The 23,092-nt window shown below is 39.3% G+C and overlaps 2 protein-coding genes across 2 annotated transcripts in view; both read left to right on the forward strand.

Moving 5' to 3' along the window:
• LOC127545924 (zinc finger protein OZF-like) overlaps window positions 1–23,092 on the forward strand; it is a 115,761-nt gene that overhangs the window by 58,258 nt on the left and 34,411 nt on the right. The window lies entirely within an intron of this gene.
• Window positions 284–11,784, forward strand: LOC127545920 (zinc finger protein 569-like). Its single transcript, XM_051973432.1, has 5 exons — window positions 284–1,175; window positions 5,280–5,338; window positions 5,569–5,695; window positions 7,139–7,234; window positions 10,141–11,784. Exons 2-5 carry the CDS (start codon window positions 5,291–5,293, stop codon window positions 11,625–11,627), a joined length of 1,758 nt encoding a protein of 585 aa, XP_051829392.1. The 5' UTR covers window positions 284–1,175; window positions 5,280–5,290; the 3' UTR covers window positions 11,628–11,784.

The raw sequence follows: 23,092 nt of genomic DNA on the forward strand, positions 1-23,092 counted from the left end.
GAGTTGGGGAGGAAGAGACCATTGTGCTGGGGGTCATAGTCTTGGAGTCTTGGCCCTTGGGGGTGCGGAGAAGGCTCCATCCTCCTGGGCGATGGACTGGACAGGACTCTGAGGACTCAGAAGACCCTCCATAGCGGTTCGGAGAAAGCCGGAAGTTTTGGACCCGCTGTCTCTCTGCCTGCGGGTTGTTTGTCCCCGATCATTTCCCTGCAGTTCCCGGCAGCCCTGATCGCTTTGTCTTCTGGAAGCCAGAACCGTGCTTGCATCTCGCAGGTAGGTCGGAGCCGCCTTTCCCCACCCTTGTGGGCTTCCGCGGGGTGTCCCGCCCTCTGGGTCTCCTCCTCCTCAACCTTAGAGCATCCCCTTAAGCCTTGCTGCTGGATGAGCTCCCCACTACCCCAGCTTGCTGGCTCCCGCTGCTCACATTTACCTCCCGGATTTCTGACTTTGCCCCTAAGAATCCGGAAGTCGTGATTTCAGCCTTCTGATCAGGAACCAGGGGTCCCGTCTCCCTGTGCCAGGGGAGATTGCTCAGAGATCCAGATTCTTCTCCAGACTCAGTGCCTTTAGGGACCCTCGAGTCCCGCCTTCCTACCCCCAGGAACCCACCTTGGACCCAATAACCAAAGCTCTTTCCTGCTCCCCCTTAACTGAAGCCGGGGCTCTTGGGCTGCTTCCCATCCTCCGGCTTGTGGCTCCGTCTGCACTTTTCCTTCAGAGACTCCAAACCCAGGCTCCACCGGAGCATCCCAGTATTCCTCCCCAGCTCTTTCCCAGCCTCAGCTCTCCTCCTGGAGCCTTCTGTCTCTCTAGTGGCCTTGACCTCCATGCCAGGACGGTCTGTCTTGCCTCCCAGACCCTCCCCTTGCGTCTCCGGCCCCTCTTCTCCCTGAACCCTTAGAGTTCTGTCTTAGACTGGATTTTGTCTGGACTTTCCAGGTGACTCCAGGCTATCTTGTGCTCAGAAAAGCGCAGAATTAAAACCTTAGGTGTGACCTCTGTTATTCTGGTCTTTGGTGGTTGCTACATTGGTGGGACAATTAAGGGTGGGAGCGGCAGGACTCTGAGGTACAGAAAGACTAGAGACCAGTAGGAGTCAACTTGGTTACTTTTCTTTGTACAGAGTGAGCCTGGAGCCAGAGGGAATGGGCCCTAGGAGCCTCAGACCTCCTCAGGTGAGTGCATTCTATTAGACCTGACCAACATCAACCTTCACAAGCATTTCTCTTGACATGGGGGATGGTGTGTGAAGCTGGCAATAACTTACTTATGGGTTGTCTCTTTATAAAAATGGTTATTCAGTCAACACAGTAAGAACAATGTTGCCCTGCTCTTCTGTGTTTTTGACTGATTGAGATTTTAATTTTTAATATCTTGACATTTATACTTGTTTTAAGTTTGTTAATTTATTTTTCTGAGGACTATATTAGCCGATGCTTAGAAATTTGAAACTATTGTTTAATCATTGTCTTTTTTTTTGGATTATTATAATTTCTCAGATCTGTTCTATGACCTAATCATTATTTTTTATTTTTTTTTTTATGTCAACGGAAGTTTTCCCCTTAGGTTTATATTTTTTGTTAGTAATCCCTGAATCAATTTCTATTCTTATTTCTTAGGGAGTGAAAGGATGTATGAATTATTTCTGCCTATTTACCTTTGTCTGCAGGATGTCTTTATCCCAATAGTTAATTTTTTTTATTATTATTTTATTTTTTTAAAAATAATTATAACTTTTTATTGATAGAACCCACGCCAGGGTAATTTTTTATAACATTATGCCTTGCACTCACTTCTGTTCTGATTTTTCCCCTCCCTCCCTCCACCTCCTCCCTAAGATGGCAAGCAGTCCTATACATGTTAAATATGTCACAGTATATCTTAAATACAATATATGTGTGCAGAACTGAACAGTTCTCTTGTTGCACAGGAAGAATTGGATTCAAAAGATAAAAATAACCCGGGAAGAAAAAAATGCAAACAGTTTACATTCATTTCCCAGTGTTCTTTCTTTGAGTGTAGCTACCAATGGTTAAGTTTTATAGAAGTTCCATATGTGACAAAGAAATATGCATATTCCTCTGTTGCTCTATTTCGAAGGTCCCATAAGGCCTTTACCTCCAGTTGCTTTAGATATTTGTTCATTTCTTCTGCTTACATTTCATTCTACATTTCTTCACGTAGAAGACACTGGTGGCCTTTTCCTTTTAATTCTCTTGTAGTTTTCTTTCCTCTCTTGCCCTTCAACTAATCCTGTTTTTTTTAAAACTTCATCCATTTTTCTTCTCCTTTCCAAAGAGGATTGCGCTCCTTTGTTGTCATTGTCCATCTTCCCTTTCTGTTTTGCCTAATTTCTCATTCTCTGGCTTATAATCCCCCTACTCCTCTTGTCTTTCTTTTTCCCTCCTGTATATTTCATACAGTCCGAAGCCTCCAAGGTATTCAATCTGAGCTCTGACCTGTAGATGCTTTCTGCCACTGGCTCTGGGACAACCCCACAGATTCCTCTTTCCCATGGTGCCTTCCTTTCAGAATATTGTGTATCACAGCAGCTTTCAGCCTTCTCAGGCATGAAACCCCTAAGCCTCAGGTTGAAATCCCTTTTCTCCTCTAAGAATATTCATCAGTGGAACCCCCTCCCATCTCCAAAGTCAAGCCTCTTTCCTTTCACCTTTTCAATCTTTCCCCATTCCTCCCCCACTCCCCAGGTGCTCTTCTCTTTCCAAATTTATGGAGTTCATGTACTCAATTCTGAATTTTCTATTCTGTTTTCCAGCCTTTCACTCTCTCCTCTAGGATTCTTTGTTCTCTAAGTTTTTAGAGAAACTCTCTTTCTGTTGACTCCCTCTTTGTTCTCCTTTACTGGATGTTGGATTCCCCCCTTTTTTGTAGAATATTTACTTTTTGTGCCTTATTCTTCAGCTTCCATCTGCAGAATAGGTCCCCCTGGACTGCACTCTCAGCTCCATTGCTCTCTGGAACACATTCTTCCATTCCTTTCCCTTATCTCCTTGGTTTGCATTTGTCTTCCACAGTTCCAAACTCAGTCAGTTCAATTGTATGAGAAGGTCTGTCTCATGGCTTGTAGGACTTTTTCCTTCTGAATGAATTGTTAAAGGTGACCACTGCCAGCCTGGCAGTTTGTAGCCCTGAGTTTTGCTTCTGGTTTATGGGTTTTGTTTTTCTGTAGGCGATCTGTGTATTCTTCCCATTGGAATTTCATTTTCTCTGTCCAGAATTTCCTTTATGATTGGGTCCATTTTTTTTAACCAGTTGTGTATTTCTTGGAAACTTGTCATCCTTGTAGTCTAAGTCGATGGGCATGCTGTCTTTCCTTCCAGTGTACTTTCCTTAAGCCAAGGGCAGATTTTCTTTGAAGGTTAATTGTAGTTTATTGCACTTTCCCCAGGCTGTCCTTCACTTTTGTATCTTTTCCTTCCCTGCTTGTTTATTTTCTTTGGGAAGAGTAAATTCTCTATCCCCTTAACTTGGCAATTCACAAAAGAAGCCACAGGGCCCAGAAGGATGGAAAGGGGTTTGGGTGGGAAGGAGGCCCTCAATTCAGAAAAAGAGTGGAGAGCTCAGCCAGAAAAGTCCCAAAGAAGAGCCAGTGAGTAATGAGGAGACAACTGAGCTTTCTCCTTGAAAGCTGGTTGGGAGTGCATTAGTCCCACCTCATGTCGGTAAAGGATGGCTGTGGGGTGCTTGAGGTTTGTAGTAACTTCTCTTGGGACAGGGAGGTAAGGAATCAGAGATCAATTATCCATCTGAATGAGATGGGGTGAGATCTCTCAGAAAATTGAGCAAAGCTGGTCCCACCTTAAAGTTAACACAGGCCCAAGTTTCACCTCCTGCAGAATCAAGTGAGTCAATGGAAAACCCATCCACTCTCCATTGCCAAATCAGGTATTGTTTAATAAGGGGAAGTCTGAATTAATTGGCTGCCTTTCTACTTCCCAGACAGATTACCTCACTTAGACTGTATGTCCTGAAGCCCAGTCAATGGGCTTGAAGGTCAGCAGGGTGTGTGTGGGATTTCTGTGCTGGGCTCTATAAACTCTGACTCTAGGCCTTTGTATCCACTTTTGTCTCCCCACATGGAGGAATGGGGAAATGCTGTTCTGGAGAACATATAAACTTTCCCTTTGCTCCTAGAGATGGCTCCACATTGGGTGAGCGTCATCTCTGTCTTACTCCAGATAAAACCTCCTTTGGGACATCCTATGGCTGCCCATAGTTCAGTCAGCAGGGGCACTCTGCCTCTTGGTGACTTATTCCTTACCCACAATGCCATGTGCATCTCCCCTAACTCCCACTGCTTCCCAACCCCACTTCTCCCTACAGATAACTCACCCTTTCAGGATTAGCCTGCCAGCTGAGGACAGGCCCCAACCTCATGGGGGGGCCCCCTTTCTACTGGCTAATTGTGAGTTCCACTAAGAACCTTGTCTTTCATAGGCTCTCCCACTGTATTTCACATTTACCAGTGTTGTATCCCTTCACTTGGTCTGTAAGTTATTTCCTTCAATAAATCCTCCTTTTCCCAGAGGGAATGGCCATGGTGAATTCTTCATGTGGCTGAGCCCCACTTTTGGTGCCTGCCATCCCTTGGTGACAAACTCCACACCATCAGTCACAACACTATAAAATGCTTTTGGGAAAATTCAGTCATACTCTTACTGACCCTAGTTCCAGGATCTGATTCTGACCCTCAGAAATGGTCAGACCTTTGAGCAGATCCCTTCTTTGCTTTGTCCTGCTGTAAATTGAAGGTTGGGATTCCCCTAATCCTAATTCTGAAGCGTCTTTCAGTTATTCATTGTGGTCATTTTCTTCTTTTGAAATAATAGTTCTCTCTGGGAGAAAGAAGGTTTCTCAGGGGAGGTTTTCTAGAAGCAACCTTAGTTGCAGTTGAAAATAATAATCACCTCAAAACACAACCAGGTGATAAAAGTTCTGATTTTTTTATTGCCTCCAATATAGCCCGGTTAGCTTAGAAGCCTATTTCTCTGCTTGGTTCCAAGAGCTTCCTCCGAATGTCTCCAAATCCAAAGGTTTGTCCTTCAGCCCAACCAACACAAAGGTGAATCTGTCTTGCCTCTGAGAGAGGGCTTCTGGCTCTCAATCTCCCAGAGTGCTCCTCTCCGACCCCAGTCAATGTTCCGAAGTAAAACTCCTCTCAGAGAGGGTTTCTGGCTGAACTCCCTTATCGCTCCCCTCTCAATCTAAATTCAGCTCAACTCTCCTAACTGGGCCTCTGCTTTCTTCTTATGTACCAGAAAGTGGGATTATGGGATGTCTTCCAGCATGCTCTCTGGCCCTACGAGCTTCAAGGGAGGTATGAATTCGGATATCTCATACTAAACCCTGAAATCTCCCAAACGTGTGAACTCCAATGAGTAAAGGTGTGAACACAAGCATTGTATCAATTAGTTCTACTTAGTACCTTGTTTCAGGTTCTGGCCCAAAATATCTCCTTGTAAGATCAGATCAATAATCTATCAACTCTAATGAGTTAGCAGTTTGTAAAGATTCCAATACTTTATCTCCTGACTTTTGCTGCTTTAGGTGTTGGTGACATTCAGGGATGTGGCTGTGGACTTTACCCAGGAGGAGTGGGGCTTCTTGGACCCTCCTCAGAAGGAGATGTACAAGGAGGTCATGCTGGAGAATGCCCGGAACTTGCTCTCCCTAGGTAAGGACATTCCCCTGCTAACTGTGAATCTGCAATCAAAGAGCAAATCATCATTTACTAGAGTGCAGGGTTTGGCCGGGGGGAAGGGGGGGAGCATTAGTCAGAATGGAGAAAGTGCTGGTTGGCTGTGTCCAAGCAAGAAGATCGTTCTATATGTCCTTACACTGGATGATACAAACAAATCTCAGAGGTTATTTTGGGTGACTCTAACTGAGCACGAATTTGTCTGCCAAAGCTCTGGAAATGTCTCAGGCAGCTTTCCCTTACAACCCCTTGCTCTTTGGGATGGGGTCTAGGATTTGGAGTATTCTACTTTTTAATGGCCATCAAATTTTAGCCTCCAGTACCTAATTGTTCCCAGTACAGGAAGTTTGTTCTTAATCTTCCTTCTTATTGCCCTCAAATTCTAGCACAAGTAAGTTGTGGGAAAGAAATGGGAGGGAAGCAGCATTTCCTTTGCCAGGTGCTGTGCCTGATGCTTTCTGCACAGCACTGTGGCAACAATGTTGCGTAAGAACAACTTCCAGCAAGTAAGTTGTTAGTCTAAGTAACAAATTAATCAAAAAGCACAAATGAGCAAAGATGCTATTTGCATCCAGAGGAAGAACTGATGACTAGAAATATGTAGAGCATAATTTGACATATATGTGTATCTGCATGGTTGCGTAGGTATACCATATATATTTCTTTGTAATGGCAGACACCTCTTGGGTGGGGGCAAGAAAGTGAAGAAAAAACATTTATAATTTTGTTGTCTATTTGAAAGTAACAGCGATTTGTTTATGTAGATTTAGCATGTCGTGGTCCATTATCTTTTAATTTTACTATATTGTGGAAATGCTTGTTTCTAAATTAAAGATAAAATATTATGTCTATTCAACATATCACCCTTGTAATTTAGGTGATGTTGTTAATTCTTTTTGAGAGTAAAGTGAGGCAAACAGTTTAATATACTTACCAGGGGGTTAAGCTACTCAATATCCAAGGCCTAATTTAAGCTCAGATACTGCTGCCTCTATGCCCATGTCTCCTTCCACCAACCTACCAGCTCCACCTATGTCTAGATAATGGAAACTTTGGAATGAGTCTGTCCTTCTCTGAAGAAGGGGTTCCAGGGCTAAGGTCCCTCTTGATCTTGCCCCAAGAACCCTTTGTACCCAGGTCTGGGGTTAGAAGTTTCTGCCACAATGGAACCTAAGAGGATAGGAGGTGGGGGAAGAGCATTTGCCTCTTTCTGAGAACACTTGGTACAACAGCATGATGGGGCAAACTCTATTACATTACTAGTCCATTACAAGCACCAGTGGGTAACCATAGACTCACATGTTTGAAAAGAAGGGGGTGAATCTCTAAATAGAGCAGCTCTGGGTCCTCATCCCATTCCCTAAAGAGATCTAAATTTCAAGCTTCTTTCCTTCACCCCTAACTGCTTTCCATGCCCAGGGCTTCCAGTTCCCAGAGAAGATGTGATCTCTTATTTTGAGCAAAGGGAAGTACCCTGGATGCTGCACCCAGAAGGCCTAAGGAGCTGCCCTCCAGGTGAGTGAAGAAAAAGCAGAGACATGAGAGTTGTGCTTACAAGAGACTTCTAGGAGCCACCATGAAGTAAAAGCTAGTTTTGGGGGAGGAAGAACAGCCTTGGAATATTTTCAGATATGTTTTGGCAGTGGCTTCCTGAACTAGTCACTGAATCTCAGTTTCCCATCTATAAAATGAGTGGCTTGCACTCCATGGCCTTGTGGGTCCCAACTTCCATTGATCATCCCAAGCAATGACTTAGAATCTGGGGCAGTGGAATTCTCCTGAAGGAGCCAAAAGGGCTCAGGCTGTCCGAGGTGAGCCATTTCTTAGGACTTCCAGTCAGCAAATATTATGTGTCTGCTCTATGCTGGGACCTAGGCTAAGTACCAGGAACAGAAAGAGGTGCAAGGGATATCTGCTCTCATGGAGGTCACAGACTGTGGGGCAGATAATCTACCAGCACTATGTAGAAACCCACTGTGGACCAGAAAAATTGTTTAAATTTAGTGTCTTACGAGACTTACGTGAACTGATGCTAAGTGAAATGAGCAGAACCAGGAGATCATTATACACTTCGACAACGATATTGTATGAGGACATATTTTGATGGAAGTGGATTTCTTTGACAAAGAGACCTGAGTTTCAATTGATAAATGACGGACAAAAGCAGCTACACCCAAAGAAAGAACACTGGGAAACGAATGTGAACTATTTGCATTTTTGTTTTTCTTCCCGGGTTATTTATACCTTCTGAATCCAATTCTCCCTATGCAACAAGAGAACTGTTCAGTTCTGCAAACATATATTGTATCTAGGATATACTGCAACATATCCAACATATAAAGGACTGCTTGCCATCTAGGGGAGGGGGCGGAGGGAGGGAGGGAGGGAGGGAAAAAAAATCGGAACAGAAACGAGTGTCAATATAAAGTAATTATTAAATAAAAATTAAATTAAAAAAAATTTAGTGCCTTAGGAGGTCACTAATTAGTGAGATAATAGTAGTTTAAGGAGAGAGCACAATTGGGGAGAAAATAGTCAACATGAAATAAAACAGTGAGCATTTGTAAGACACCTTCTGTGTGCCATGCACTAGATAAGTATGGTTTCATTTTATCCTCATAAGAACCCTAGGTCTTAGGTGCTAGTATAAAGCTCATTTTAGAGATAAACTGAAGAAAACAGAGGTTCTGTAACTGGACCAGCAAACTTCTGAGATGTGAAGAAAACTCATTTCTTACTGATTCCAGGCCCTCTCTACAGTTTTTCCACTATCCCCCCAGCTCTATTCTGATTCTGAAACTGATATGATGAAAATGGTCACACATGTGGAAAATAGAAGATTCAGACAAGGTATCATGGAGAGATGAAGTTTTACTTTTTAAAACTCTAACCAATTAAATTTTTGCTAATTATTATTTTAAAAAATTTCTATTTCTATTGGCTCATGACAAGTATTGCGTTAATAATGTACACAAATTCATTGAAAGGTCACTCGCAAATGTTGTTTTTATTTTCTGTAGTAATGTTTAATAAAGCAAAGGAACCTTTAAGGATAGAATTTCACCAGATATTTTTGTTTTTTCTACCTTGGCTAAAGTGGCTACATTATTACTGACTAACCCATGTTGCCAACCAATGCCTTTGAGAAACTGCCAGATAGAAGAAGAGTAACATAAACAGAGGATACACTCAAATTAGAAAATGACTGTAGCATCAGTGAGTGGTATGCCAAGGTCCATTTTGTAGAAAGGTTGTAGACTTCCATGATGATTTCATGATGGCTTCTACTGTGCATTGCTAGGGACTGTGGTTTTCAGGTAGCCTGCTCTCACTGCTGCAAGAATGGAAAGCCAGACATCTAGATCTGGTGGTTAATGGTTTGATGAAAAGTGATTACTTTGTAACTCAGGAATGAGAGAACTCTTCTGGGGCAATGGGAAACAGATACTGAGGGTCCTTTCATGCCTGTGGCCATTTGTACTTAAATGTTCAAACTTCCTGGAATTTTAGAAGCAATTTAATGTTAAATTGAGAAACTGAAAGAATGTGTTGCTCTTAGAAGCCCTCAGAGTTTGATGTAATCAGCTGTGTATTTCTGATCATGGCAGTTTGAAATCACTGCAGAAAGATAGTTGGTAATGTAGATAGATGCACATACATGTCCCAGAGGACAATTTGCCACTTAAGGTGCCACTGACAAATGTTTGGGTTAAATCCCTTGGGGAATTTTTAAAAATTGAGTTTGTTAAAAGGATAAGTAGGGGAATATGATGATAATTGTTTAAAAAAAGAGAATAATGGCTATATGAAAAAAAAGTAATGGATCAGAACAAAATCACTTATGCCTTAGATGAAATATAAAAAAATCAATATGTAAAAAAAAGTGTTAGTATTCTGAATGTGACCTCACACAATGTAATAGAAAAAAAAATAAATTGAAAGTGATTGCAAAGAAGTCACAGGAAGTATTCACAATGGAGTTAACTTGTCAAGTACTGTAGGCAGAGCATTTCCAATCACAGGGTGCAAATTCCAGTCTCTGCTGCTGGGATTTGAGTTAAGTCTGTCAAGCATTCTGAGCTGATGGCCTGAGCTGTGCTCCCAGTGAGAATGAAGGCACTTTCTTTGTTGTCACAGGTTTATTATGAGGATCCAACATATTTGTGCATGAAGGTCATTAAAAATTCGATCAACCTTGGGATGTCAGGTAATGGGATTTTTAAATGATTGATTCTGCCCAGTTAGCATTTTGTTCTTTATCTGAGGAAATAGAAAATAATTGAGTTTCTCTTCTGATAGAGGGAAGGTGAAATAAATGTGTGGTCTGAGTGTGTCTCTGTGAACACATGCCTACATGCATGTATGTGTGCTTGTGTTTTGTCTATCTTTGTTTATTCTTTGCTGTCTTTTTTTTTCCCCAGAAAAAGAGATCAGACTTGAAATGAGGAAACCTACTACAGAGCAAAGCCTTTCAGTGGTAGAATCTCTCAAGCCAAGATTCATCAGTGATGGTCCTGCTAATTTCACTCGGCAAGAGATCTGTGATGAACCTGAGAAGATCCACACTGGAGAGAAATCTTATGAAGATAAGCGAATTGGAAAGGCTTTCACAGAAAGTGGAGCTTTTACTAGACATTTACTGAGAATTTACACTGGAGAGAAACCGTATGAATGTAACCAGTGTGGAAAGGCTTTTGGAAATCAGGGAGCTTTTACTGTACATCAGAGGACCCATACTGGGGAGAAACCTTATAAATGTAACCAGTGTGGAAAGGCTTTTAGACAAAACGGTGCTCTCACCGTACATCAGAGGATTCATACTGGGGAGAAACCTTATAAGTGTAACCAGTGTGGAAAGGCTTTTACAAATCAGGGAGGTTTTACTGTACATCAGAGAATCCACACTGGGGAGAAACCTTATAAATGTAACCACTGTGGAAAGGCTTTTAGACAAAAGTTATGTCTTACTGTACATCAGAGAAACCACACTGGAGAGAATCCTTATGAATGTAACGAATGTGGGAAGACTTTCAAATTTAAGTCTAGTCTTCCTGTACATCAGAGAATCCACAATGAAGAGAAACCTTATGAATGTAATGAATGTGGAAAGGCTTTTAGAGAAAAGGGAGTTCTTACTGCACATCAGAGAATCCATACTGGAGAGAAACCTTATAAATGTAATCAGTGTGGAAAGGCTTTTAGACAAAAGTTATATCTTACTGTACATCAGAGAATCCACACTGGAGAGAAACCCTATGAATGTAATCAGTGTGGAAAGGCTTTTACACAAAGGGGAGCTCTTACTTCACATCAGAGAATCCACACTGGAGACAATCCTTATGAATGTAATCAATGTGGAAAGGCTTTTAGAAATCGGAGAGCTCTTACTGCACATCAGATGATCCACACTGGAGAGAAACCTTATAAATGTAACCAGTGTGGAAAGACTTTTAAGAGAAAGGAAACTCTTAGTGTACATCAGAGAATCCACACTGAAGAGAAACCTTATGAATGTAACCAGTGTAGAAAGACTTTTAGAAGCAAGGGAGCTCTTACTATACATCAGAGAATCCACACTGGGGAGAAACCCTATAAATGTAACCAGTGTGGAAAGACTTTTAGGCGAAAGGAAACTCTTGTTGTACATCAGAGAATCCACACTGAAGAGAAACCTTATGAATGTAACCAGTGTGGAAAGGCTTTTACAAGAAGGGGAGCTCTTACTGTACATCAGAAGACTCACACTGGAGAGAAACCTCATAAATGTAATCAGTGTGGAAAGGCTTTTAGAAAAAGGGCATCTCTTACTGGACATCAGAGAATCCACACTGGAGAGAAATCTTGTGAATATAACCAGTGTGGAAAGTCTTTAATATTCAAATCTGATTGGTTTTTACCAGTTCTGTGATGAAATGTAAAGGTATTAAAATAATGAAGAAAATGAATTGGGAACAGAGTACTGGGAGAAGATGATGTGGTGCTGATGCCTTCCATATTTAGCTTTGTCTTGCTATAACATTAGAGGGAGGGTGAGGAAAGGAAAATAAAATTTCCTTGGGATAGCAGATGGCTTCTTGGGCATATTGGAGCCTTCCTTTTCTTCTGGTCACCTACTTGAAAGGCATGCTGGTGGATGGGAAGATCCCTACTTTTTGAGTCAGAGGACATGGGTTGAATTTATGTTCTGTAGCTCTTTGGCCTTAGGAAAGTAATTTAACTTTAACAGTGCATTCAGAAAAAACAACAACAACAACAAAACAGTGCATTCAGGTTAGGGTTTGTAAGGTTCTGTTTAGCTTTCTGGAACCAGAGTCACACTTCCTCAGAGAATCCACACTGGAGAGAAACTCGATGAATGTAATGAATGTGGAAAAGCTTTTACAGAAAGGAAAATTCTTACTGACCCTCATAGAATCCACATCAGAGAGAAACCTTATTAGTGTAACCAGTGTGGAAAGACTTTCACAAAAAGGGAGCTCTTATTGTACATCAGAGAATCCACATTGGAGAGAAACTTTATAAATGTAACTACTGGGGACAGGCTTTTATAAGAAAGGAATCTTTTACTAGACAGAGAATGCACTGGAGAGAAACCTTATATATGTAACCATTTCCAAAATGGTTATCCAGAACGGAGCACTCTTACACACTAGGGAGCAATCTTATAAAGGTAATTCAATATGCAAAAAATTTACAAAAAAAGAGGAAGTCTTAGTCATCAGGGAACTCACTTAGTCATCAGAGAAACCTTATGAATGTAAGCAGTGTGGAAAGGCTTTTAGGCAAAAAAAAGCTGTTATTGTACATCAGAGAATCCACATCAAAGAGAAATATAAATATAACCAGTATGAAAACACTTTCACATAAAAGAGTTATCTTTCTCAATATCAGATAGTCCACACTGCAGAGAAATCTTATGAATATAACTAATATCCCTTTGCCTGAGCGCCCTTTCCTCAATCCAGCTATTTCTTAGACATTCCTACTAAAGTCTTCTGCCAGGAACATGAAGTCAACAATTAGAAAATGAACTACTTAAGTTCATCTCGGTGGCACAGTAGATACAGTTTTGAGTTTGGAGTCACAAAAGAATGGGTTCAAAGTCAACTTCAGAAATATACCAGGTAGTTCACTAACTCTCATTAATAAAGTAGCAAATCCCTGTTATTATTATCCAGCTTATTCCCCATTTTGCCCTAATGAATGTTATAAATGGTCCCGTCATTCTGATGTCCCATGAGCTTCTGTTCTCTTTGATTTTCATTGACAATACTTGGAGACCTCAAACAGGTGGGGACCCACCTCAGGATAGCCCATTCCTCTATGGTCCCATTTTAATTATTACCAACTTGTGATGACTGCGTATTTAAAATCAGCTGGAGTCAGGAATTCAGGTTAAGGGAAAAATCTTCAATCTTTATTCTTTTTGAGATGAAGGGGGATTGTGATAGCAATATGGGCAGCTGCGACAGGAAGCCAGCCAGCAGAGGTGAAGGGGAATTGCAGGTGAAGGGGGGTCGCAATAGCAATGCGAGCAACTGTGTCAAGACACCAGCCAGCAGTCTCTCTGCTTCCTTTTCCCCTCCCCTGCCTCCACCCACCAAAATCATCATTTTCTATACAACACATCAGAACTTGCACAAAGAGTGGGCAGGAGCCATTCCTTCTCCAAGCATATATATTAATAGCGAATGGTCTAGTTACTATTTAGCCTCACGTGCTTGGGACTGCTTTGCATCAACTCAAGCCTCAGCCCATTACACACACTTTCCTGACATCAGGCCTACATTACCCTTTTTGTAGCTTCCACTCATGGCTGCCAACTCTGCACTTTGAGGCTGAGCAGGAGAATAGTCCTCATGTAGCTTAAGCTCAAGATTCTTCACACTTCTGGAATACATCTGTCTATACTTAAAACTTATGAAGGCCTTCTTAAATCCTGGCACCCAGAATTGAATTCAGCAATCCAGGTGGCATCTGACAAGAGCACAGGGGGATCAGCCCCTACCTGTCCCTGCCTCTCTTCATGAAGCCCGAGATGGCAATAAAGTGATTACTGTATCCTAGTGGTTATCCATGCTAAGCTTGTGGTCAGTCCATTGAAACTTCCAAATCTATCTTTCAGAACAACTTCCTACTTAGAAATACATCTGTGGAGTTGCTTATTGTTAAACTTGTGTGAGACTTTACAAATGTGAGTTATCCTTTTCCCCCCTATATTTTATTTTTATCATTTTTTTCAATTGACAAACATTTGTATTCTATCCCTTACACTTCTCACTCATTGGAAAAAGGAAAGGACAAATCAAACTCATAGAAAACATACAAAGTCAAGCAAAAGAAATTCTCACATCAGTCATGTTGAAAAATATTCATTCATTGTTTTTGTTTGTATACTGTTGCATAGATATTGTTGGATGTATAGTGTTGAAAAAAAAAAGCAGGTGTAGCAATCAGGATCTCAGCAAAGCAAACGTAATGCCAATTAAAGAAGATGAGAAAGGAAACTATATTTTGCTAAGAGGAACCACAGACGATGAAGCATATATCTATAATAAACATAGGCACCAAATGATGCCACATTTTAAAAGTTAAATGAGTTGAGGGAGGAAATAGGAAAACCACATTAGTAAGGGGTCTCAAATTTTTGTTCTCAGAACTAGATAAACCTAACACAAAACATACAAGAAAGAAAAGGAGATTAATAACATATTAGAGAAGTTATGATAAATCTCTGGAGAAAATGAATGAGAATAGAAACAAATATATATTTTTCTCAGTGGTACATGGCACCTCTAAGCATGGCATGCTTCTATCTCATTCTACATTTCTTTATTCCTTTTTTTTCTCTGGTAGTTCTCTTGTTCTCTTGTAGTTTCCCTTCCTCTCTTACCCTTCAACTGGTCCTGTTCATTCACTTTTAGTTCCATACATTTCCCCCCTTTCCAATGAGGATTTCTGTCCTCCTAATTGTCCATGTTCCCTTTCTGTTTTACCTAATTTCTCATTCTCTGATTCATAGCGCTTCTCTTTTCTCTGTACACTTCATATAATCAAAAGTCTTCAAGGTAGCCACTCTGAGCTCTGCCTTGTAGGTGCTTTGTGCCATTACTAGTAAGCTAATCACAGAAATTCTTCTTTGTTATGGTGCCTTTCAAAATTTCAAAATATTCATGGGAGATTAAGTAATAGCAAGACAAGTTAAGGAACAGAATTAAAGTAGAAGACATAACAGAGACAGGAAAGAAGAGATGTGCATAAATACTAAGACACAGATCAGGGATCAAATTTAATAGAGAATAAAATAGTGACTGGTGTAGTCACTGATCTTAGATACAGTCAAGCTTGAAGATTCATTTGAGAGAGAAACATTGTATGTCACCCACACTATTTAATGTTTACATTTAGATGCATGTTTACATATGGATAAATGTGTGTGTGTATATATGTATACCCAAATACATATATATATGTGTGTGTAAGCATATGTAGGTAAGCATGCATGTTACTCTATGTGTGTGTGTATATAGAGATGTGTGTATCTATTGGTGTGTATGTAGCTATTAAATATAATTGGGCTTAATTATTACCTGCTTGGGAGAGATGGTGAGGATGAAAGTGGAAAAATAGAACAAAGTTTAAAAAGTGTACATTAGAGAATAAAAAAACAACCTGCAAGGAAGTAAAAAATGTGTAAAGGTCAGAACTCTAGAAAAGTGTCCTTGAAAGAAGGTGTTAACACAGAGGAATTACTAAGACAATGGTTATCTAGTTTAATAGGGTAATTCATAGTTCTCTAGTTCAGCATATGCACTTTGTACTTAATATAGTTCTACAAGATTGACACATATTCTACAAGATTGACCCCTACCATGATGTAATTGTAATAGAGCATATAAGAGCCAACAAGGACTGTGAGAGAGACATTCCATCTTTGGTCAGGCTCCTGGTGGCTCTCCTGAGAGACTGGTGCAGACTTGGAGAAGGCAGAGGACTGGAGGCTGGAGCTCAAGATCTTGGACTCAGAGAGACATAACATCTTCATCAGTCTCGTGGTGACTGGCCTGTCCTCTTGCTTTCCCTACTGAGAACAAGGCCCATCTGAAGGGCCTCCAGAAAGCTAGCTGAGCCCCAGGCAAAGAGACAGACTGTGAAGGAGACAATAAAGACTTTTGGACTTTATCTCTGGCCATTCTCCTAGTGATTACTCAGCTGAAATGAAAGCTGGTCCAAAGACCTCCAGAAAACTAACCAGAACATTACATTTTCGTGCCCAAACGAGGAACTAAGGATTTACTCTCAGTAGTCCAGACTGACACGATCCTGAGTTCAGTGGAAAAGTAATTGTAATTGTAATTCTGCTGGGCACATAACAATGTTCTGATTTGTTTTGTTTCATTTTTCTTTTCTGACTCTTTTCTATTAAATTAGGTAATAAATAACAAATAAATAGTTACAATTTGAAAAAAGTGAAAAAGAAAAATAGAAACAAAAGAACTAGAGAACCAAATGCTGTCAAACAGCCAAGTTAGAAATGGTTTTTGAAAACCATTTGGTCCAGATGGTTTTTGAATGCTATTATCTGACAATATTGAGAAAAAAGTTTTTAATGAATAATTTTATATTTCATTTTGAAGGAATCGTTTTAACAATATTGTTAATTTGTACCATTAAGTCAAGGCAAGTTCTTAATACCAAAAATATTTTTTTCAATCCTTAATAAAAGTGCCATTTATTTCAGGTTTTTACTTTTTACTCACTTTTAATCAAAAGAAAGTTAAAAAAAAAACCAGAATTCTCACATTTACAAAACAATAGATTGTTCCTATACTTGCTTAGAAAATATAATAACAGCTTAGTTATAGACAAAACTCAGGAAAGCATTCTAAGACTAATACGAACTTAGACCCAGCATATGTGAAATTCAAGAAATATCTGTCTTTTCTTAAAGGTACTTATGACTCTTGAATAGCCCACACATGGGCTATTTCTTTTCACCTGCTGACCTAGTTAATCTGTTGATTTTGTAAATTGAATAGCATATCTTCCTGAAAACAGGAAAGAAAGAACAAGAAAAAGGAAAGAAGAAAGGGAAGGAGGGAGAAAGGAAAAGAGGAAGGAAAGCACCATGAACAGACTGATTTTAGAAGTGATCAGAAGAACATTATACACAGTAACAAGATTATGTTATGCTCAACTGTGATGGCTCTTCTCAACAATGTGATGATTAAAGGCAATTTTTTAAATAGCAAATTTATTTTTAAATCAGAGCAAAAGGGAAAAACCATGGAAGAGATTTATTTTTTTATTTTTTTAAATTTATTTTTTATTTTTAAATTTTTAACCCATGCCAGGGTAATTTTTTTACAGCGTTATCCCATGCACTCTCTTCTGTTCCGATTTTTCCCCTCCCTCTCTCCACCCCCTCCCTCAGATGGCGAGCAGTCCTTTACACATTAAACAGGTTACAGTATATCCTAGATACAATATATGTGTGCAGGACCAAACAGTTCTCTTGTTGCACAGGGAGAATTGGATTCAGAAGGTATCAATAACCCAGAAAGAAAAACAAAATTGCAAACAGTTTATATATATATTTCCCAGTGTTCTTTCTTTGGGTGTAGTAGCTTCTGTCCATCCTTGATCAAATTGAAACTGAATTAGCTCTCTTTATCAAAGAGATCCACTTCCATCAGAATACATCCTCAAACAGTATCGTTGAGATATATAATGATTTCCTGGTTCTGCTCATTTCACTTAGCATCAGTTCATGTAAGTCTCACCAGTCCTCTTTGTATTCATCCTGCTGGTCATTTTTTACAGAACAATAATATTCCATAACATTCATATACCTCAATTTACTCAACCATTCTCCGATTGATGGGCATCCACTCATTTTCCAGCTTCTAGCCACTACAAACAGGGCTGCCACAAACATTTTGGCACATACAGGTCCCTTTCCCTTCTTTAGTATCTCTTTGGGGTATAAGCCAGTAGTAGCACTGCTGGATCAAAGGGTATGATAACTTTTTGAACATAGTTCCAAATTGCTCTCCAGAATGGCTGGATATGTTCACAATTCCACCAACAATGTATCAGTGTCCCTGTTTTCCCAAATCCCCTCCAACATTCCCCATTATCTTTCCCTGTCATTCTAACCAATCTGACAGGTGTGTAGTGGTATCTCAGAGTTATCTTAATTTGCATTTCTCTGATTAATAATGATTTGGAGCATATTTTCTTATGTCTATAAATAGTTTTAATTTCTTCATCTGAGAATTTTTTGTTCATATCCTTTGACCATTTATCAATTGGAGAATGGCTTGATTTCTTATAAATTAGAGTCAATTCTCTATATATTTTGGAAATGAGGCCTTTATCAGAACCTTTGACTGTAAAAATGTTTTCCCAGTTTATTGTTTCCCTTCTAATCTTGTCTGCATTTGTTTTGTTTGTACAAAAACTTTTCAATTTGATATAATCAAAATTTTCTATTTCGTGGTCAATAGTGATCTCTAGTTCTTCTTTGGTCATAAATTCCTCCCTCTTCCACAGGTCTGAGAGGTAAACTATCCTATGCTCTTCCAATTTATTTATAATCTCATTCTTTATGCCTAGGTCATGAACCCATTTTGACCTTATCTTGGTGTATGGTATTAAGTGTGGGTCAATGCCTAGTTTCTGCCATACTAATTTCCAATTTTCCCAGCAATTTTTGTCAAATAGTGCGTTCTTATCCCAAAAACTGGGGTCTTTGGGTTTGTCAAACACTAGATTATTAAAGTTATTGGCTGTTTTGTCATGGAAGAGATTTAAAAAAAAAACAGAAAAAAAGGAGGAAACATAGGATATGTTGATTTACATTCAGTCTCCTTAGTTCTTTTTCTGGATGCAAGTGGCATTTTCTGTCCAAAGTCTATTGGAATTGCTTTGGATCACTGAACCACTGAGAAGCACCAAGTCTTTCACAGTTGATCACTGCACATTCTGACTGTGACTGGGTACTATGTATTTCTGATTTTGCTTGTTTTGCTCAGCATCAATTCAGGTAAATCTTTTCAGGTCTTTCTATAATTAGCTTGTTCATTTTTTATAGAACAACAATATTCCATTACCTTTATTTACCACAGCTTGTTCAGCCATTCCCCAACTGATGGACACCCACTCATTTTCCACATCTTTGCTATCACAAAAAGAGCTATTACAAATATTTTTGCACCTGTGGATTCTTTTTCCTCCTTTATGATTTCTTTGGGATACAGATCCAGTAATGGCACTGCCTAGTCAAAGGATATGCACAGTTTTATAGCCCTAATTCCAGATCGCTCTCCAAAATGGATGGGTCGCCATCATCTAACTCCACCAACAATACATTAGTGCACCAGTTTTCCCATACCCTCTCCAATATTTATTATTCCTTTTTTTTTTTTTTTTTTTTTTTTTTTTTTTTTTTTTTTTTTTTTTTAGCCAATCTGAGAGGTTTGAGCTGGTACCACAAAGTTGTTTTAATTTGCATTTCTCTAATCCTTTATTTAGAGCATTTTTCATATAATTATTAATGGTGTTAATTTCATCATCAGAAAATTGTTCATATCTTTCATCATTTATCAGTTGGGGAATGACTTGCATCCTTATAAATTTGACACAGTTCTTTCTAAAATATATAATTTTAAATTCTATATAATTATACTATAATTCTTAAATTTATAATTTTAGAAATGAAACCTTTATCAGAAATACTGACTGTAAAGACTTTCCCCCAGATTTGTGCTTCCCTCTGAATCTTTTTATTTGTGTAAAACATTTTTAATTTAATATAATCAAAGTTGTCCATTTTGCCTTTCATAATATTCTCTAGTTCTTTGGTCATAATTTCCTTTCTTCTCCAAAGATCTGACAAATTATCCCTTGTTCTCCTAATTTGTTTATACTATCATTCTTTATGCCCAAATCAGGTATCCACTTTGAACTAGGAGATATAGGTTTGTGCCAATTTTCTGACATATTTTCCAGTATTTCCAGCATTTTTTGGTCAAACAGTGAGCTATTTCAGAAGTTAGAATTAGGGGTTGATCTAATAATAGATAGTTATAGGTCTTGATTATTGTATTGTGTGTATTTAATCTACTCCACTGATCCATCCCTGGACCCATTCAAGTCTCTATAATTAGATTATTTAATGTCCAATTGGTGTTTAGTCTATCTTCCCCTGACCCTTTATTTAATTGTTATTGTATTGTGGTCTGAAAAGGAAGCATTTACTATTTCTGCCTTTCTGTATGTGATTGTGAGGTATTTATGCCCTGGTATATCATCAATTTTTGTGTAGCTGTTATGTACTACTGACAAAAAGGTATATTCCCTTCAGAACCTATTCAGTTTTCTCCAGAGATCTATCATATCTAGAATTCCCAGGATCCTACTAACTTCCTTGGTTTCTTGTTTATTTTATGGTTAGATTTGATTCTGAGAGAGGATTGTTGAGGTCCCCCACTAGAATAGTTTTGTTGTCCATTCCTATAACCCGCTTAAAATCTTCTGTAGGAATTTGCCTGTTCTACCACTTGGTGCCTACATATTTAATATTATTACTACTTCATTATTTATGGAACTCTTTATTTATGTACTTTCTCTTCTTATCTCTTTTAATAAGATGCATTTTTACTTTTGCTTTATCTGAGATTGACTGCTACCCCTGCTTTTTACTTCAGCTGAAACATGATAAATTCTGTTTCAGCCTTTTACCTCAACCTTGATTTGCCTTTCTGTTGTCAAACATTTTTCTTGTAAATAACATAGTATAGGATTCTGTTTTTTAATTCACTCTGCTATTTGTTTGCATTTCAATAGGAGAGTTCATCTCATTCACTTTCACAGTTATGATTACCAGCTCTGTATTTCCATCCACCCTAGTTTCTCTCCTGTATATGCTTTTCTCTTTTTCCACCTTATCCTTAGTTGTGTATGTTTTGTTTTGTTTTTTTTTGCCTACCCCACCTACTACCTTATCTCCTATCATCTCTTCCCATTCTCTCTTAGTAATTTTTTTTAAACCACTCCACCCACTACCTAACTTTCTATCAAACTTTCCCACATTCTATTACTTTTACCCCTATTGTTTCTGACCTCCTTTCCATTCTGTCCCTTCCTATTCTTTTCCTCTTTCTCCTCTACATCTTTATAGGACCATATACATTTTTATACCAAACTGAATGATTAAATTATTTCCTCTTAAAGCCAAAAGTGATGAGATTAAGCTTCAAATATTGTTAATGCTCCTCCCTGCTTTCCCTCAATTATAGTAGGACTTTAGCACCTCTTCATGTGAACTAATTGCCCTAGTATACTTCTTTTTTTTTCCAGTACAGACCTTTTCTCACCCCTTAATGTTTTTCTTTGATGTCATCACATTAGGGATCATTCACAATCACACCTTCAGGCCATGTAATACTCCTGTCTGCCTCAGTGACAGATAATAGTTCTCAAGGGTTACATATATTTTCTCATCTAAAGAGTTTAACCTTTGAATATATATATTTTCCCATTTTTCTTTCTATGGTCCTCCTGAGTCCTGTGTCTGAAAAGTAAAATTTGTACTTAGTTTTAGTTTTTTCAACAGAAATGATTGAAAATGTCTTACTTCATTGAAGCTCCATCTCCTCCCCTGAAAGATGCTGAATCTTGTTGGATAATAAATTTTTGGTTGTAACCCCAGGTGCTTTGCCTTGCAGAATATAGTATTCCAGGCCCTCTAATCCTTTATTTTTTATTTATATTTATTTAGGGGAATTTTAAAGGACTTGGGAAAGAAAATTCCAATTATATCCAGAGAGAGAATTGTAAAGACTGAATGTGGCTCAAAAGCTAGTATGTTCACAATTTAGTTCCTTTGTTTTCTATCTAATGATCTTTTTTCCTCTTTTTGTAGGGGTTTTCTTGAACAAGAAGACAAATATGGAAATATGTTGAAAAGTATTACACATATTTAACATATATCAGATTGGTTGCTGTCTGGGGAAGACTAAGTCCCACCAACAAACCTCTTTACAAAATCTCCTGATTGTACTATGGGCTTTTGTCCACAAGAGAGTCTCTTTCTTAGCGATATTCAGAAATAAATTCTCCTATTCTTTGCCACAGAAAACTGGGGATTGTCAATTCTTGTGGTGGGGACTTCTCTGGCTCCCTGTTTTTTTGTCTCTTCCTTTTCCTCCTTCTCCAAGCTCAATTTTGGACCGCATCACTACAAAGACAACTTTGATAGAGAGCATTGAGCAGTAATGATCTTGTTGGGGGTTGTGGTCCCTTAAAGAATTGATTTATTCCTTTCTTTCTGATTCCCAACCTCTCCTAACTGATGGATTATCAATCCAGGAAGCTAGGACCTTTGATTCACAAATCCTGGTCCCTATGAATTCCAATAGAAGATCCCAGCCTGTCCCAGCCCCCATCAGATCTGAGCCAACTTGAGCTCTCCCAGCCCCCATTCTAATGATTTGCTCAGGTTTCCCAACCCCCACCAAGCAAACTCAAGCCCCCACTGAAAGCCAAGAGGAGCCAACCTGGGACTCTACCCACAGGCCCCTTAGGTAAGTCTCTCATTATAAAAGAGTTAAGCTGGAATCCTCTCTTTGCAGAGGTTCCAAACTTGTCAGCCTGGCATGTCAGGGATCTCTGTCCCCTGGAATCCTGTTTCCGGTGTCTTCTTATCTCTTTATCCTTATCTATTTCCTTAACTATACCTTAAACTTTATTTCCAAAGCCCATAATAAACCTCTTTTATCAATCTAGCTTTTCAGGCCTGTAAATTCCTCTACAGGGGACTCTTTGTCCAGCTTCTAGACCTCATTTAACTCCATATCGTTGCGCCGAATCCAAAGGGGTTGCAGGGGAGCTCTATTTGACTCCCTTTACTCCGAATCTACCACAAGACCTCAATTAAACCCTAATTTCATCTAGGTACCCCATATCTAGACCTCACCTATCTGTCTCCTTCAACGATCATTTCTCCCTCCTTCTTGGAGCCTGATATTCGAGAATAAAGTAAGAACTTTATTCTCACCAGTTTTTCTGAAACTCTAATCACTAATGATGAATTCATGCCCTCCTTTTCTATTGGCTCCTTTCCTCCTTTACCAGGACCAAACCTCTCCAATGCCCTGTTCCTACTTTGTCCTCCCCTCCCAATGCATGCTCCAGAACACCTGCTTCCCAGTCCAAAGAATAACCAACATGGTGGAGCCAAGATGGCAGAGCATGGTGGGAACTCTACCAGTTTCCCCTCGATTATAAAATAATGCCTCAGAATGAACTCAGGGGAGGGAGAACCAACAGAAGGACAAGGTGAAACATATTTCCAGCCCAGAAGTTCAG

The sequence above is a fragment of the Antechinus flavipes genome, chromosome 1, assembly GCF_016432865.1.
Source record: "Antechinus flavipes isolate AdamAnt ecotype Samford, QLD, Australia chromosome 1, AdamAnt_v2, whole genome shotgun sequence".
Taxonomy (NCBI): Eukaryota; Metazoa; Chordata; class Mammalia; order Dasyuromorphia; family Dasyuridae; genus Antechinus; species Antechinus flavipes.